General features: G+C 45.9%; 1 protein-coding gene across 1 annotated transcript; it reads right to left on the reverse strand.

Moving 5' to 3' along the window:
• Positions 1-3484: 3484 nt before the first annotated feature.
• LOC128328279 (placenta-specific gene 8 protein-like) lies at positions 3485-11595 on the reverse strand. Its single transcript, XM_053258115.1, has 4 exons — positions 11484-11595; positions 8793-8917; positions 5242-5346; positions 3485-3593 (listed from the first exon to the last, which is right to left on the reverse strand). Exons 1-3 carry the CDS (start codon positions 11590-11592, stop codon positions 5242-5244), a joined length of 339 nt encoding a protein of 112 aa, XP_053114090.1. The 5' UTR covers positions 11593-11595; the 3' UTR covers positions 3485-3593.
• Positions 11596-15938: the final 4343 nt, after the last annotated feature.

Consider the following 15938-nt stretch of genomic DNA (forward strand, 5'->3'; position numbering starts at 1 on the left):
GCTGTTGCCACCAGCCTACACAGGTAGTGCATTTGAGCATGGAGGACCTAGCCAAATTGGGTTGCCATGCTTATGATTTTGTAGGCCAAAACAAGATCTCAGACTGGATATCAGATCTCATGCCTTCAGGGAGTGAACATCAAGGGCCATCAAATTTTCTTAGTTTATGGAGCTCAGTTGGAGCTGCCACACCCATACGTTCCTGTAAACCAAAGGTTTCCCCCCCCCCCCCTTTAATTGAATAATAATTTGCTCAGAGCAACATTCCCTCTAAGGGATGTGCATGTGTATGTGTTCACAAGTTGTTGTTTTTTAAAATGTGAGTACCTCTGAGTACCAGTTGCAAGGGAGTAACAGCAGGAGAGAGGGCATGCCCTCAACTCCTGCCTCTAGGCTTCCAGTGACATCTGGTGGGCCACTGTGTGAAATAGGATGCTGGACTAGAGGGGCCTTGGGCCTGATCCAGCAGGGCTGTTCTTATGTTCTTAATGTCCGCTCAGTTAATTTTAGATCCCACTCAGGTTGAATCAGGAACGCCCTACTCTGAATGCACATGCGTGCACCCTGCATTGATACTGATACCCAGGAGAAAACTCATTCCATGCACACATGAAAAAAATTAGAAAGAGCACTGGCTCAGAGTATTTTTTTGCCATGTTACATCTGTTGGAGCTAGGACCCTGGCAGCATCAGCTCTCAGCTGTAATGTCTCATAGTGACCACTGGGGTTGGGGGTTGGGGTCATGCTTGACTCCTCCCTTCTTTGTTCTTCCAGTGTTAGTCTCCATTTTGTCTCTACAGATATGGCTGTTTGATTTTGGTCTCTCTCTTCAGCCATGAGCTACAGCTGAAATTAAGTTGCAGGCTTTTCCACATTCATTTGTAACCTTCTCTTTAAATAAATCCTTGTAATTCTTCAGTACTAAAGAACTGTCTCAAAACCTCTTGCTTTGCTGCTTTCTCACCAAACTGATTTTGCTTTGCTATTTGGGGACTAAACTACCATTCTTCCCCTATAACATCAGCTAGTTGAGTCTTTCTTCTGCCTAAAACATCCCAAGCCTTACAAAACCACTGTCTGTTATGTAGATGGTTCCTATAACAAAGAGGAAGAAGTTAGTCCACTCATATTCCGCTCCTTTTCCCACTCCTTCCCCCCCTAGTCCCCTCCTTTCCCCACACTCGACCCCCATCTCAAATTCTTCAAGCAGGCATTATGTTGCAGGGATAATAGGAATACAGGTGGGAATCCCATATCTGCAGCATAAAGTGCTCAGTTCTAGTAGGTACTACTGGAACTTATGGAGTAGCGGAGTGTGTTCATTTTGACTGTGCTGTCATTTCTTCCCTGAAGCTGATGCAAGCCAGGAATTTGCCCTTACAGAACACATGGGACTTCCAAGCTAGTTCTTAAGTCATGATTTGTTATCCTTTGTTCCCTCAATTTTTAATGGAGAAACCAGATGACGTCAAGATCATTGCCTTCCAGTGCTGAATGCATTGTCCACCCATCATCTTTCAGACCCGATTTGTGGCAAATCCCTTGCATAAAATTCGGCTGGAGTACTATTAGCTGCCAGTTTGTTTGGGGATCAATTTCGAAAGGCTGCTACTTACCTTTAGAGCCCTTTATGGCTTGGACTTGGAATACCTAAGGGTGTGTCTTCTTCTGTACGTACCTTCCCACACCTTGAAATCTAGTAGCAGGAGCTTATTGCACTTGTCTATTACTATAAAATAGTGGTGATGGCCAAGAGGCTGTTTTCTGTTATGGTCCTGATATAGGGGGACAATTTCTTGCAAGAAATCTGCCACAGCTGGGAGCTTGGTCAGTCTTAAAAACCTGGTATATTCAGCAGTCAAAAGCCAGAGTTCAAAAAGCATTACGGTAAAAGTAGGAATCATAAAGTTACTGACCCACATTCTGTGCAGTGAGCTGCCAATCCAAGACAGGGGTGCCCTCGCTGCCTCTGCAGTCTGCCGGTACTGCTTCTGATGGTGGTGCTGCTCCATAGCACCTACCGAGTCTGTCAGGGCCATAGCACGGGGAGAGTGGGCCCATGTTCACATAGTGAGCAATGGTGCCTCTCCACTCATGGCGGTGCATTTGGTTTTGGTCTCACTCTCCAGCCATGAGCTGCAGCTGAAATTAAGCTGCAGGCTTTTCCACATTCATTTGTAACCTTTTCTTTAAATACATCCTTGTAGTTCTTCAATACTAAAGAACTGTCTCAAGACCTCTTGCTTTGCTGCTTTCTCACCAAACTGGTTTTGCTTTGCTATTTGGGGACTGAACTGCCATTGTGTGTGCACCTCTTCACTCCCCCTGCCCCATGTTCGCCTTCCCTCCTCTAGCTGGCTGCCGGTCACCTCCACCTCCTGCCGCCTGACTCCCGGGTCTGCCTCCTTCCACTGGCCATGCTGGAAGGAGTCTGGCTGATGAAGGATGGGCCTGAGAGCTGGGCAAGTGGTCGAAGGAGCTGTCTGGTGGCAGAAGCCCCAGCTGGAGTGGAAGGGGGAGCTTGGCGCCTCCTGGATGCAGAGTGCAATAGATTTCTTAAACCTGTTCGCCCTATTATAGCATCACTGCTGGAGTGTGTCATCACACTTCTGATGCAACTCCGATTGAAGATTTTCACACCCGGCTTTTAGTCTCCTCCGGAATGCAGGGTGTGCATTCACATATCATCCAAATTTACCCCGATGCCCCTGAGAGCTATCGGGGAGCACTCCAGACACGATTCGGGTTTTTCATTGTGCGTTAGAACATAGCCCGATTTATATCGGGGTTAAAAAAATCTATTTTTGGTGTCATTTGGGGGGGGGCAACTCCGAACCTGCAGCAAACCTGCGGTAAAACCTGCTGTCTGGGAAAGCTCATTGGGAGTTATTGGAGTAGCACTGGAAGTGCAATGGCACACTCCTTAGTAGCCACGGAGCAGCAGCACCGTTTGAAACAGCAACTAGTGGGCTGCAGGGTGGATCAGAAGCAGCAAGTGCGCCTGTCTCTTGCTCTGGCAGCTCACTGTACAGTATGTGGGCTACTGAATTTTATATTGTCTTTTCCATTCCAAAGAAATGTATTTTGGACCTAGTCCCACATTTGAGTTTGTTTGTTTGTTTATCTATCACATTTGTACACCACCCCAAACTTTCATCTCTGGGAGGTGTACAAGTTCACATAGGACTGTAGTTATCCTCCAACAGTTATGCAGTTATCCTCCAACTGCACAAAGGTAGGAAGCTGAGAAGAAACTGTGATTTAAGTAGTGTTATGGAATTATTCTCATTACTAATGGTCAAGAACATACAACAAAAAAGTTAGCAAAGCAGACTGCTTACCAAAAAAGGCAGCCATGAAAGACACATCATTACCTTTTATTTTTGAAGCCAATTTTGAATTTTCTAAACAAAATTTCAATTATGTAGTCAAGAAAAAGAAATTTTATTCTTCAATGGTAATAATATCCATTGAATCCATTCTTGAAGAACAAGCTTGTGGTATATTTCTGAAATTATGCTTGACTTGATTATGAAGGATGATGATAACACATAAAAGTTCTAAGGCACCCAAGTTCGGAACACAAGGAAATCTGAAAGAAAGAGAGAAAACATTCATAGCACTTTTGGGATATTTTGTTTTGCTGAAAGTTGCTTTGAGTGTCTTTGTGGCAGAATATAAATTTAAATATGCATTACTCACAAACATAACCCTGATGGTCACTTTAAAAATTATTTACTATACATTAGTTAACTATAGTACACTCTAAACAAATCTTATGCTTGTGTCACAAACTGCATGATTCAGTTAATTTTTGCCATTTAGTCATCTCATTAAGTTGGCTGCATTTCAGCAAGGGCCAGGCCAGACCGTATCGGGGTGGAAGGACAGATTTTGCCCACACGTCCATAGGGTCCCCGAGTAGGGGTGTGCCCATTTGGCTGGTTCGGTTCAGATTCGGACTGAATTCAAACCGACTCAGTTGGTCCAGTTCTGGGTCCAGTCAAACTAGGTCTGGTCTGGTCCAGCCACCAAACCAGGCCAAACCAGTTTGCAGGCCAGTTCAGAGGATCTACTTGTAAAGGTGAGTATGGCAAGGGGCATTCCCTATATTAAGGTGATGGGGTAAGAGAAAGGGTACTTAGTACCTTCTATGCAGGTGGTGGGGACGGCGGTGGCGATGGAGACACTGGCGGCAGCAGAGACATTGGTTGCAGTGGCTCCTTCAACCCCCTCATCAGCCTCCTGAAGAACAGCCCAGGCAGGCTGCAGCTTGGTTTGGGCCTCTGCACATGAGCAGAGGCCTGAACTGGGCCTCAGCCTGACTGGGCTGTTCTTTAGGAGGCTGGTGGTGTGTGTGTGTGTGTAGAGGAGCTTCCATCACTGCTGATGTCTCCGTTGCAGCCAATGTCACCACGGCCAATGTTTTCACCACCACTGCCGACCCTGCCGCCAGCATAGAAGGTACTAAGTACCCTTTCTCTCCCTCCGCCTTAGTATACCCCTATACTTGTAAAGGGGAAACCATTGAGGATTCCCCTTTACAAGTAAAGTGGCATTCCCTTTACTAAGGTGGCAGCAGAGAGAGAAAAGGTGCTTAGTCCCTTAACAAGGATATCCCCTGAACTGGTTCTTTTAGAACCTGGGCCAGTCTGGTTAGAACTCGGACTGGCCAAAAACAGGCCAGTTCAATTCAAACTGTGGATCGAATCGAATTGGTTCGCACATACCAATCCCCAAGAACAGGACTTCACTTTCCCCTCTAGATGTGAGTAAGTAGCAACAATTCGCTTGGAGGGGTGAAAGGATAGGGATGCCCCTGGGGACACAGTTGGGTCAGGGCACCTTGGCAATAAAAATCAAGCCAGCTCTTCTTGTCTGCATAGCTTAAAACTTCTCTTTCTTGTCTTGCCAGAGTGTGATTTAATTTTGGGAAGCAGCTTGGATCATTTTAGAGTTTGCACTTAAGTGCTTTGCCACCAAATTATGAGAAGTTATAAGAACAGGAGTGCATATAGGCATTTGCACTCTCATCTTCTGAAGGACACAGTGAATACAATAGGCTCTCTTTAAGGTCTGGCCCTTTAAAGTCATCTTTTAAATACTCTGTGATGGACCCCCATTGCTGACACTCTGAACACCATACTGCAATTTTAGTGTGGTATCCCATATTTCTGTGATTCTTTCCCCAACCATTAAGCAATTCTTTTCCCAACCGGCAAGCACAACCACTAACCGACCTAGAAGATTCCCATTTGTCGCCTTTTTTTGATGTCTCTCTTCAGCTGGCAAAGGGAACAAGCAGGGCACAACAGGACAGTGAAAAAATCACCCATAAGGTCTCCCTGTTTAAAGGGAAAAAAGAGAGATTATATTATATTAGAAAGGAAGAATACACTCAGAAAGAGAATTGCTAAAAAGCCACTTGAGGGGCACTTTTGGTGATAAAATGGCATGGGGCTAATGAACCCAACCAAGATGGGCAAGCTGGAGTGCTTGGTTGCTAATTAAAACATAGATATAGTGGGCATAATGGAAACCTGGGGGAACAGTGAGAACCAGTGGGACACTCTTATTCCTGAATACAAACTCTACAGAAATGACAAGGAGAGACAGAATGGGGGTAGAGTAGCACTGTATTTTAAAGAATATATTGTATATTAATGAAGGGATACAATCCAACAAGCCAGACAACCTAGGAGGACTGGAGTCCTCCACAGAATCATTATGGGTGACAATTCAATGACTGAAAGGAAATGTTTTACTAGGGACATGTTATCACCCTCCACTAGCTTGGATGGCTTTAAAAGGATCTTAGACAAAACCATGGAGGACAAATCTATCAATGGCTACTAGTCCGGTGGCTATAGGCTACCCCCAGCCTCAGGGGTGAGATCCTTCAGAATAGAGATGCGCATGAACCTATTCAGAGGCCCTTTTATGGGCCTCCGAACAGGTTCGAAAGACTGGCGGTTTGGCTGGTTCAAAGGTGAGGAGATACCTTTAAGGGTGGGGAAGGGTGCTCTTACCCCTCCCGCTGTGTTTCCCCTTCTGGCGCTGCTCTTTAAATGGGTCCAATGGGGTGGCAGCATACCTCCCTGCCGCCCTGTTGCTTCCTTGGATCGGAAGTGACAGGAAGTACTCGACATGAGTGCGCATGCGCCCGACGTGCGCACGTGTCCCCCTCCCCCACTGGCCTTCTACATGCCCCCCAAGATAGGTTCGGGGGGATTGCTAAAGTTTAAATTGCTCTTTAATTTTTTTTAAAAAATGGTTGCAGCCCTCCGCGGGGTTCCTGGAGGCAGCGGGGGGGGGGTCTGGGTGGTCCCCCTCCCCTCCGCCGGCCTTCTTCATTACCCCAAAGAGCCAGTTCGGCTGGATCTACAGGTTCAGCCACTCTTCTCCTGGCAGGGCAGCAGGCGGCAGCCATGTTAGAAGCCTCGCGCCTGCTCAGTTGCCTCTGTGTGGCCGGGCGAGAGAGGCTGATGCTGCGATGGTGCCATGCTGGAGTGCTTCCGTTCCAGCAGAGAAGGGAAGGGCTGCATGGCCCCTACTGTGAGAATCTATCCCCCACTCCTGCCGTGGCTGGCTGGCAAGCAAATTAATGTGTGTGCCGAGCCAGAACGTTGATTGAGCAACCTACATGCATTGAGCAGGTGTTAGGTAGTGCAGGCAAGCATCCAGCAAAGGGATCCAGCAAAGGGAGTCCCCGCTGCCCTGGAAAGACTATTCTTCCTGGATGGGTGCTGGAGTGTCAGAAAAAATGTTCTTCTTCTTTCTTTTTTTAAAGTGCTGCAGTGAAATTACTAATGTAAAGAAAATCCTAACAGGCTTTCCCTGATTTCCCTCTCTTTCACTTCGAGATGGTAAAAGGAGAGAAGGACCGTGAGGGGAAACTTCGCTTGGGATTGAGAACTGTCAGGGGAGACCTTATCTTTCTTATCAGTTACAGATCTTATCAGTTTCCTTCTTGCATGCTTCGTTGCATTATTTTAAGAAGCTTTTGAAATTTTCTGCTGGGTCCTCCCCCCTCCCTTTTCTTTTCCTCTGAGGTGCTGATGTATCACTTCAGTGTGTTTACGGAGTTCACATTCCCCACCCCTGCTCACTTTTTTAACAGGAAAAAAATTGCAGATGCCTTGGGGCTTTCTAGCAATTATTTTCAAGGAAGGAAGGAGAATTCCTAACAGTCCTTAGAATCTACTTTTTGCTCCCCCGTTTTCTCTGCTCCCAACTCAGTTTGTCGGGTCTTCCCCAGCATGACAGCCGGATCTTCTGATTTTTCCCAAATCGCACCACACCTTGACCCACTGCACACAGATGCACACAGCAACTGGCATCCCCCCTCCCCTGAAAAGTCAGGTGGGGAGAGGATAAGGGAAAGGAGGTTGTCGGATCCACCAAGGAGAGAAAGTGAGGATCAGTTAACACCCCCTGCGCACCATTCCAGAGTTTCAAAATGTGGAGTGAGAGAGAGAGGGTGGGTGTGTGTGACTTCAGATCCTGTGACAAACAAATGCAAAATCACTGCTGTGATGAATCTAGACTGCTGGTAGATCTAGATTGCTGCATGGCTCCTGTGTGGATGATATTGAGCGTCTCTCATATAAGCCAGCACCCCCCTTTCTTTTGCCCTGTTCAGCTACATCTTTATATGTCCAGTTTGCATTCTCCTAAAGGGCATAAGGGGGTTAATTCGTTGACTGATGACGTCCACACCCCATTGAAACCACGTTTGATGCGGCTTTTTTGTTATTTTGAACTTCTATTACGACATTGAACTTTGCCCATTTCATCCAGCAGCCCTATTTTTGCCTTGCTCAGTCACACCGCCTTTGGAAATCTCTGACTGTCATTGCACATGCTAATATCTATGCATTTTGTATCATGAGATGGCTATTTTTGCATTATGTATCATGAGATGGCTTGAGTATTATTGTATATATTATTATTCTTGTTGAACTGTTTAGCTTGGATTAATGATTTATTGTTCATTTTGTGTTATTGATTATTCAATTATTGGTTCATTGTTTGTTAATATACATTTTCATTGTTTAGCTGCTTTATGTTATTTGTCTATTTGTTTGTCGTAGTCAAGGTGGGATCCTCCCCCCCCCCGTTTTTGCCTGGGTACAAAATCTGGCAATGATCCTTGCGGTTCTCATGACCAGTCCTACATGGGCTAGTGCTGTTGTAGATGGAGTTCCAGTGACCGACTAGCTAATGTGATAGATAGATCAGTGACCAACCATTTAAATTTTGCACCGATTATCCTAATGGCCACTAGGGGCATTGGGAGTAGAGGTACTAGTTAGTGAGTGTCTTCTTACCTGTCCCTGCTTGCCTCTACTCTAGGACCCCTGCTTTGACTCCTCAGGTGCTTCCTGTAGTGAGTCAGTCCTCTTCCTTTCCTCCCAGAGAGAAGATGGAAACATCTCACTGTCTCCCTACCTATTCATTATATAGCTGATAGGATTAGGTCTTTCCTATCCTAATATATTTCACCAATAAACTAATTAAGTAGTTTAGACACTATAGTGATCTCCATGCATGTTCCTAAATAGCTGCAACTACTAAATTCCACAGTCAGTAACTGGAATGGTAGCTTCCTTGGCACTCTGCTAAATAATCACAAAACCCAACAAGCTCTGCCCTATCCAGGTAGGGCTGGTCATGAGAATGACCTTAAAACACAGCAAGTAATTGCAATGCAAGCATTGAGTCTGGGCTGTAGAAGCTGACAACATTCCAGTAGCAAGACCAAGAAGTAACAGTTAGAAAATATACTTACCGGGATCCCATATTTTGTCCGGTAGACGGCCCTCATCGGCATGCCTGTGCCACAGAGGCAGCATTCATTCATGTCTGCTGCAACTTGGCATCCCAAACATTCATAGCAAAATATTCCACAGAGACCTAGACAGCCAGAGCAGAGGGCAGAGAAGAGACGAAGAAAAGCTCACCCCAAGTATGGGCATTTGCATATTTGTATTCATTTAACAATGATATTTTTATACTGCCGCGAACTCCTTCCTCCAGGAAGCTTACACAATAAATAAAAAATACCCCATACAAATTAAAATGACTAAAACATTTAAAAGACAACTTCTAATTTCCAAATGTAATTATATATATATTTAAATAGGTGTGGTCAGGATTCGTCCCTGCTCACTAGGAGGGCCACAGCAGGGTTCAAGGAAAACCTTCGGACAAGGAGCCCAAGAAGAGCCTCAGCTCCAAGTTGGTCCCAGACCCCAACAGGGAGTCCAAGGAAACCAGGGAGGACCCCAACAAGGACTCCAAGAAGACCCCAACAGTAGCACCATTGAAACAGCAACCACAGAAGTCCCCGCCAAGTCCCCACAGATTCAGCACCTTGAGTATCCACAACCCTCCACTTCCTGGGTTTATCAACCACCACTGGACCCCTGATGGACCTCTCCCCCCACACCATCTTCCCAGGGTTCTTTGACAATATGTGTTTCAGAAAACACATTTCTTCTCCATCAAGTCAAGAGAGGGCAAGTCAAGAGTCACTCTTGCTTCCTCTCGTGCCTCTTCTTTGGAAAATCAGAATCAGACTTGTGTCCTAATAACTTTATTCTGCTCCCTTCCTTCCTGCTCTGGCCAAAGGAATCCTAATTTGCCCTTGATATTCCTTAACATGCCCCATACCACCAAAGGCTGAAGCATGAATACAGGTCGATTTCCCCCCACTCTTCATAACATCATACAAAGGTTGGACCACGAATTCACTGTTCTTCCGGACCTCATAGAGAGAGAAGGCTATAGGGACATTGGAAGCTCCCATATACCAAGTCAGACCATTGGTCCATCTAGCTCAGCATTGTCTACACTGACTGGGAGCGGCTTTTCCAAGGTTGCAGGCAGGAGTCTTTCTCTCAGCCCTATCTTGGAGATGCCAAGGCAGGAACTCGGAACCTTCTGCATGCAAGTATGCAGATGTTCTTCCCAGAGCAGCCCTGATAATGATAATGATAATGATAAATAATAATAATAAATAATTAATAATATAACTAAATAACTTTATTTGTTAGCCACCCCAAACAAATTGTTCTCTGGGTGGCTTAGAACACACCATTAAAACATGAGATAATAACACAGATTAAATCATTACAGACAAAAAGGGGGGGGGGATACAAAATACAATACAAAAACAATTTTTAAAAAATCAGTTACATTCAGATCACAATTTCTTAAAAAAAAATAAAAATTAAATTTAAATTTAAAAGACCTGAGTGAACAAAAAGCACTTCACCTTGCATTTAAAAGAACAAAGCGATGAAGCCAGGTGAACCTCACTGGGGAGGCTATTCCATAAACAGGGTGCAAGCACTGAAAAGGCCCTCTCCCTAGTAGCCACCTGCCTCGCCTCCTTTGGCAGGGTCAAATGAGCTGAACTGGTTCAGTTCGACAGTTTTGGGTCAAACTCTGACCCCAGACTGACTGAGCCCCCACTGGCTGTTTGGGGGGTTTGGAGTCAAATTTAATTTTTTAAAGTACTTATCCCCTCTGGAGGGCTTCTCTGAGGCCACGGGGGGGGGTGTCCATGGAGCCCCCCTCCTCCCACCGGCCTTCCTTGTGGCAAAAATCTCTCCGTTCCGATGTTCTTCAGCTCCTTCCAAGCCTCTCCCCCATGACAGCAGCCATTTTGGAGGCTGCTGCACATGTGCAATGGGCCCCTGGAGGCAGGGTCATGACCCAAGCCACATGAGGACCATGGTGCATGCGCAGTGGCCTCCAAAATGGCCACTGCAAGGGGGGAAGGCCAGAAAGGGCCAAAGAACGCCCAAACTGGGAGATTTTTGCCACAAGGAAGGCTGGCAGGCCTCTGATGGAGCCCCCCCCCCCCGGCTGGACAATGAAGGCAGGGGAGCTGGGAGGCATCATCACTCCCCCCTCCCCAGGACCCACTGCAATCTTGCTACACCCCTGGATTGCATGGGGGGGAAAAACAGGTTGCATAGGTCAGTTGTTGCATATCAGTACACATCCGACATGCAGTTCCTCCACCAGATTGCACCAATGCAGACTCTGCCCTAATCTAAGTGACAACACATCTGGCTGAGGAAGAACGGTCTGGGACTTCATATGATCAGTGGCTCTAATTTGCATACAGATCAGAGAGAGAGAGAGAGAGAGAGAGCAAGCAAGCAGATCAATCCTGCCATTTCCTTCCCTTAGTAAGCCTGCCTAATTTAGATCAGAGGATCCTCGAGTCCCCCAATGTTGTTGGACCACAACACCCAATGGCTGAAGTCCAGTGTGGCTGGGGATGATGGGAGTTGTAGTCTGACAATAGCTGGGGACCCAAGATTGAGAATCGCTGATCTAGAAGACAAAGACAAGTTATCTCTATCCGGAAAAGTGCCTGCTGCAGAAGGCCATCCAGTTTAGCATTAACACAACATTTGCAGAAAGATATGACAACCTCCCCCACAAATAAAACAGTTGAACTCACATACTTCGACGTCACTACAACAGTCAAATAAGTCTGTCTGCCACTGTCCTCTTTGTGGCTGGACAACCACAACTTGTGGCTGACTTTTGATCACCGCTTGAGTGGCCATTTTAACAACCACTGGTAGATGCAGAGAAAAAGAAGGGAACAAAACAAGCTCTAATTAACAGTGTGCAACATGAAGTTAAAATCTATCTATCTATCTATCTATCTATCTATCTATCTATCTATCTATCTATCTAACATATTTCTATACCACCCCAAACTCATGTCTCTGGGTGGTTTGTAATAAAACAGCACAAATAAAAACAAAATTAAAACATGAAAAATATTTAAGACAATGTTATATTCTTTATATATATGCCAGTGTGATGCAGTAGTTAGAGTGTTGGACTAGGACCAGGGAGACCTGAGTTCAAATCCCCTTTCAGCCATGGAACTCACTGGGTTCCTTGGAGAAAAAGTGGGATCTATCTATCTATCTATCTACACACACACACACACAATAAATGTTCTCTGAGTCTCTTGAAGGGCTTTTCCACATTCTGGGTTAGTTTAGACGTCATGCAGAACCTTGGAAAAATGTAACGAAGGCTTCAAAAAAAAAAAAAAGAGAGAGAGAATGGCACTGCAGGTGATCAGCAGTCTCAGCTTCTTTCTCTTAATCACGGTTTGTACGTGACCCATGCTTTGTCTTTGCTAGGGGTTTGCATAAAACTGGGTTGCCTGGTTTGGTTCGAGTCCAGACTGAATTTGAACCAGACTGGGCAGGTTCTGTTTTGTGTACCTCAATCCCCCACCCACCCCCCACCGCCAGTTCAGTTCAGGTTCAGGAGGTTTGCGAGTTCAATTATTATTATTTTTTATTTTACAGAAATAGAACTCACTTCTGCTGCTCTGGGGGCTCCTCTGAGGCTACGGGGAGGTCTCTGGAAGTTCCCCCTCCCCCCTGTCGGCCTCCATTATTTTCCATGGCCTGGCCACACAGAGGCCAATTGGGCATGCATGGCAGGCTCCAAAATGGCCACTGCCATGGGGGTGAGGCCTGGAATGGGCCATAGACCACCAAAACCGGGCAATCTGGAATATAATGGAGGCTGGCGGGAGAGGGGGAACTTCTGGAGACTGCTCCCCCACAGCCTCGTTGAAGCCTCTGGAGCAGCAGCAGTGAGTTCTATTTCTCATATTTGTTTGTTTGAAAACTCACTAACTCCATGAACAGTCTGGGGGATTCAGCTTGATAACGAACCAGGGTTGGGTGGGGTGTTGTTTGGTCTGATATCAAGCTATCGAACTGAACCAGTTCAATGTCAAGCAGGTTCATTTCCGAATCTGTTTACACATCCCTAGTTTTTGCCTCCCATGAAGGTCAGGCTGCCTTGCTCCACTCTGCTCCTGGAAAGCCCCTGTCCCATCAGGTACTTCCCGACTACTGGCCCTGTTTACAAAGCGAGGTAGACTTTCCTCCTGGAAAAAGCTCCCTCAGCACTTCCTTTCCACTCTGGATGCTTTTCACTTCCTACAGAAGGCAAAGACGCTGTTACAGCACGAGTCCTTCCATTCCCCAACTGCAGTCTCACATCAAGTACCATTTCCTACCAACTCCTACATGAGCAGAAATCAACACTTCTGCCTACTGAAGGGGCTGAGAGACATTGAAAAGTGAAGTAATGCAAGGACAGCGATCTGTGTTTAAATGGTGGGAGGGGATAGGCAAAGGAGAGAGCTATTTGAATGCAGAAGGAAGGCAACGGGACAGCAACTGTGTACCTGAGCAAAAGGGAGAGATGGACAAACGGAAAAGGGAGAGTTGCAGGGGTGAAAGAGCAAATGGAAGAAAAATCGCTGTGGATGTGTTACTGGCGAGGGGGGAGGACTTTAGGGAAGGATGACCCCTTAGAACTATGGGAGGGAAAGAGCAGGCAAAGTTTGGAGAGCGGAGCTTGATGGAGATGTGTGAACATAAGGAGTGTATGCTCATTCAGGAATGCTTGTTCTGGATGTTCCTTGGGGCTTTGTCAGCTGTTGGATGAAGGGCTTATCGAGCATCATCCCCTCCTACATTCCTTCATTTTAATCCATTCTCATCTGCTACCAGAGAATCTACACTCAGAATATCTCAGAAACAACAAAACCCAGTACCCCATGGGCTTGTGGGTATGGGGGTGGTTGGCACCCTATGTGGACTATGCCACCACTTGCTCTGGGCCACCCCAGTGCCCCCCAAGTGGAGTTATGGGGCTGCTGAAACCCCTATTATTCCCTATTATTCCCTAAAAAGCTTAAAGACGTGCAAACTTCATTAATTCTTTAAAAATCAGCCCTTTGCCCAATTCCTTTGAAATATGGATGGTGGCAGGCACCCATTGGGGCACTACCACCTGATCCACTCTTCTGCCCTCAAACCCCCCTTTCTTCCCTGAATCTGCCCCAAAGACACCCAAACTTCAAAAATTCCTTAAAAATCAGCCCTTTGCCCAATTTCTTTGAAATTTGGATGGTAGCTTCCACCCATTGGGCACTACCCTCCCCCCCTTCCCCCCCAGGACCCTTTTTTGATCTGAATCTATTCAGATTTTGAAAATCCGGGTACAAATCAAATCAGGGGTGATTCGGGAAGGTCAGATTCGGACCCAAAACAAATCGGGGGTGTTTCAATTCAGGTACAAATCAAAACAAAAAAATTCGATTGGTGCACACCCCTATTCAGAGTCCTCTTTCTTTTGGGTAAATACAGGTATAACAGGTATAACCTGTATTTAACCTCTATCTTTTAAGGCTACATTCTAAATTTAGTGTTGCCTTCTATTTGGGTAAATGCGACAACAAAAGAAATGGGCAGCCAGGAGCCATATTCGGAAAATTATGCAAACGTAACTCAGATTTGTCTAACTTGCATAGCCAAGTTCTGGGTCTTCTGTTTGGATTATTTGCACATCTAGATGCACACACTTATATACTTGATAAGAGTACAATAGCAAATTTAATTACGGGGGGAATCAGTTTTTCTCTTCTGCTGTCTAAAATGATAACTAAATAACTATTTTATTGTAGCATCCATTCCATTGAGATCTTTAAGTCAGCTCTCCAGAACTTCTGAACATTTATAGAAAATCATATTGCAACAATAAACAAAGACATGCGTCCACCCATGCCACTTACCAAACACTTAGAAGGACCCAGATCTGAGAAGCCTCTCAGTTGAAGTCACATGTAACTATAGAGATATTTGAGTGTACCATTCAGTCTTCGTAGCTTTGCAAGATTGTAATTGGCTGTTGGTGTACAAGGAAGTTGCTTGCAGGTCACAATTGTTCAAGCTGATGACTGCTCTCTGTTAGCTCAGAAAGCAATTTTGTAACAAAATACTCAAGTAATTCTATCTCACAGAGAATGTGTTTTTGATATTTTAAATTGCGAGGAAAAGAGTAGATGTCAAAAAAATATTTTTAGGGAGGCCTCTACGGTGCAGGTGCCACCACTGAGAAGTGTTGCTCCTGGGTGGTAATTTAACCACCTGCATAACTTCTGGAAGTAGGGGCCTCTGGAGAATGCTTCCCCGCCTCCTGCCAAGGATGGTCTCAATAAGTGGACAGGCTCATATAAAAGAAGATGGTCCTTCAGTTACCCAGGCCTTAGAACAGGGGTGGGCAAACTGCCCTCCAACTGTTGTTGAACTGCAACTCCCAAACAAGTTCCCTGCTAACTGAGCAAAGAGGCATCTTTCTAAAGTGGCGATTCTCTTTATTGAGCAGGGGGAGAGAAACTGGCCCTATCCATCCCTAGCACAGCATCCCTCCAGTGGCTGTGGCTGGTGTCGATCTTATGCTTCTTTTTTAGATGGTGAGCCCTTGGGGGACAGGGAGCCATTTTATATATTTATTTATATCTATGTAAACCACGTTGGGATCTTTTGTTGAAAAGTGGTATACAAATATTTGTCGTATCTGCATTCATCTCAGCCTCAGCCATGGTGGCCAGTAGTGAGAGATGATGGGTACCAGCCTTAGAACATGTAGGGATTGACAGGCCAATGCCAGCACTTCAAATTGTACCCCCAAACGAGCTGGAAGCCACTGAAGATCGTCAAGCAAGGAAAGCCATTGTGGATAGGGATGATGGGAGTTGTAGTCCAACAATATCTGGGGACCCAAGGTTGGGAACCCCTGCCTTGCCTCAAGAAGAGTTGTTTTATAGAAGTTTCATTTTGGGGCTCCCAGCCTGGTCAGGAATGGCTCTCTGTGCCTTTGCAAGCAGGGACAATCCATCCCGGCCATGCAGCAAATGTGGTGCTGGCCGGATTTTACTTACAAACGGGACACACAGCCTCAATTGCTGACATCAGATGCAGGGGGCATTGCTGGGGTGGAGGGAGGCAGCAGCGGCAGGGTGAACAGGGGCCACTAGCATCCTCCCTATGCTACTGGATCCTCATCCCAGCCCTTTTGACATCCT

This window comes from Hemicordylus capensis, chromosome 5 (genome assembly GCF_027244095.1).
Source record: "Hemicordylus capensis ecotype Gifberg chromosome 5, rHemCap1.1.pri, whole genome shotgun sequence".
Classification (NCBI taxonomy): Eukaryota; Metazoa; Chordata; class Lepidosauria; order Squamata; family Cordylidae; genus Hemicordylus; species Hemicordylus capensis.

What these genes read in the sequence shown, in the direction of transcription:
- LOC128328279 (XM_053258115.1), bottom strand. Translation starts at nt 11,592, where the DNA reads ATGGCCACTCAAGCGGTGATCAAAAGTCAGCCACAAGTTGTGGTTGTC. An exon ending in TTGTAGTGACGTCGAAGTAT is followed by an intron (nt 8,918 to 11,483) that starts GTGAGTTCAACT and finishes CTGGCTGTCTAG; the next exon opens with GTCTCTGTGGAATATTTTGC. An exon ending in GGACAAAATATGGGATCCCG is followed by an intron (nt 5,347 to 8,792) that starts GTAAGTATATTT and finishes CCCTTTAAACAG; the next exon opens with GGAGACCTTATGGGTGATTT.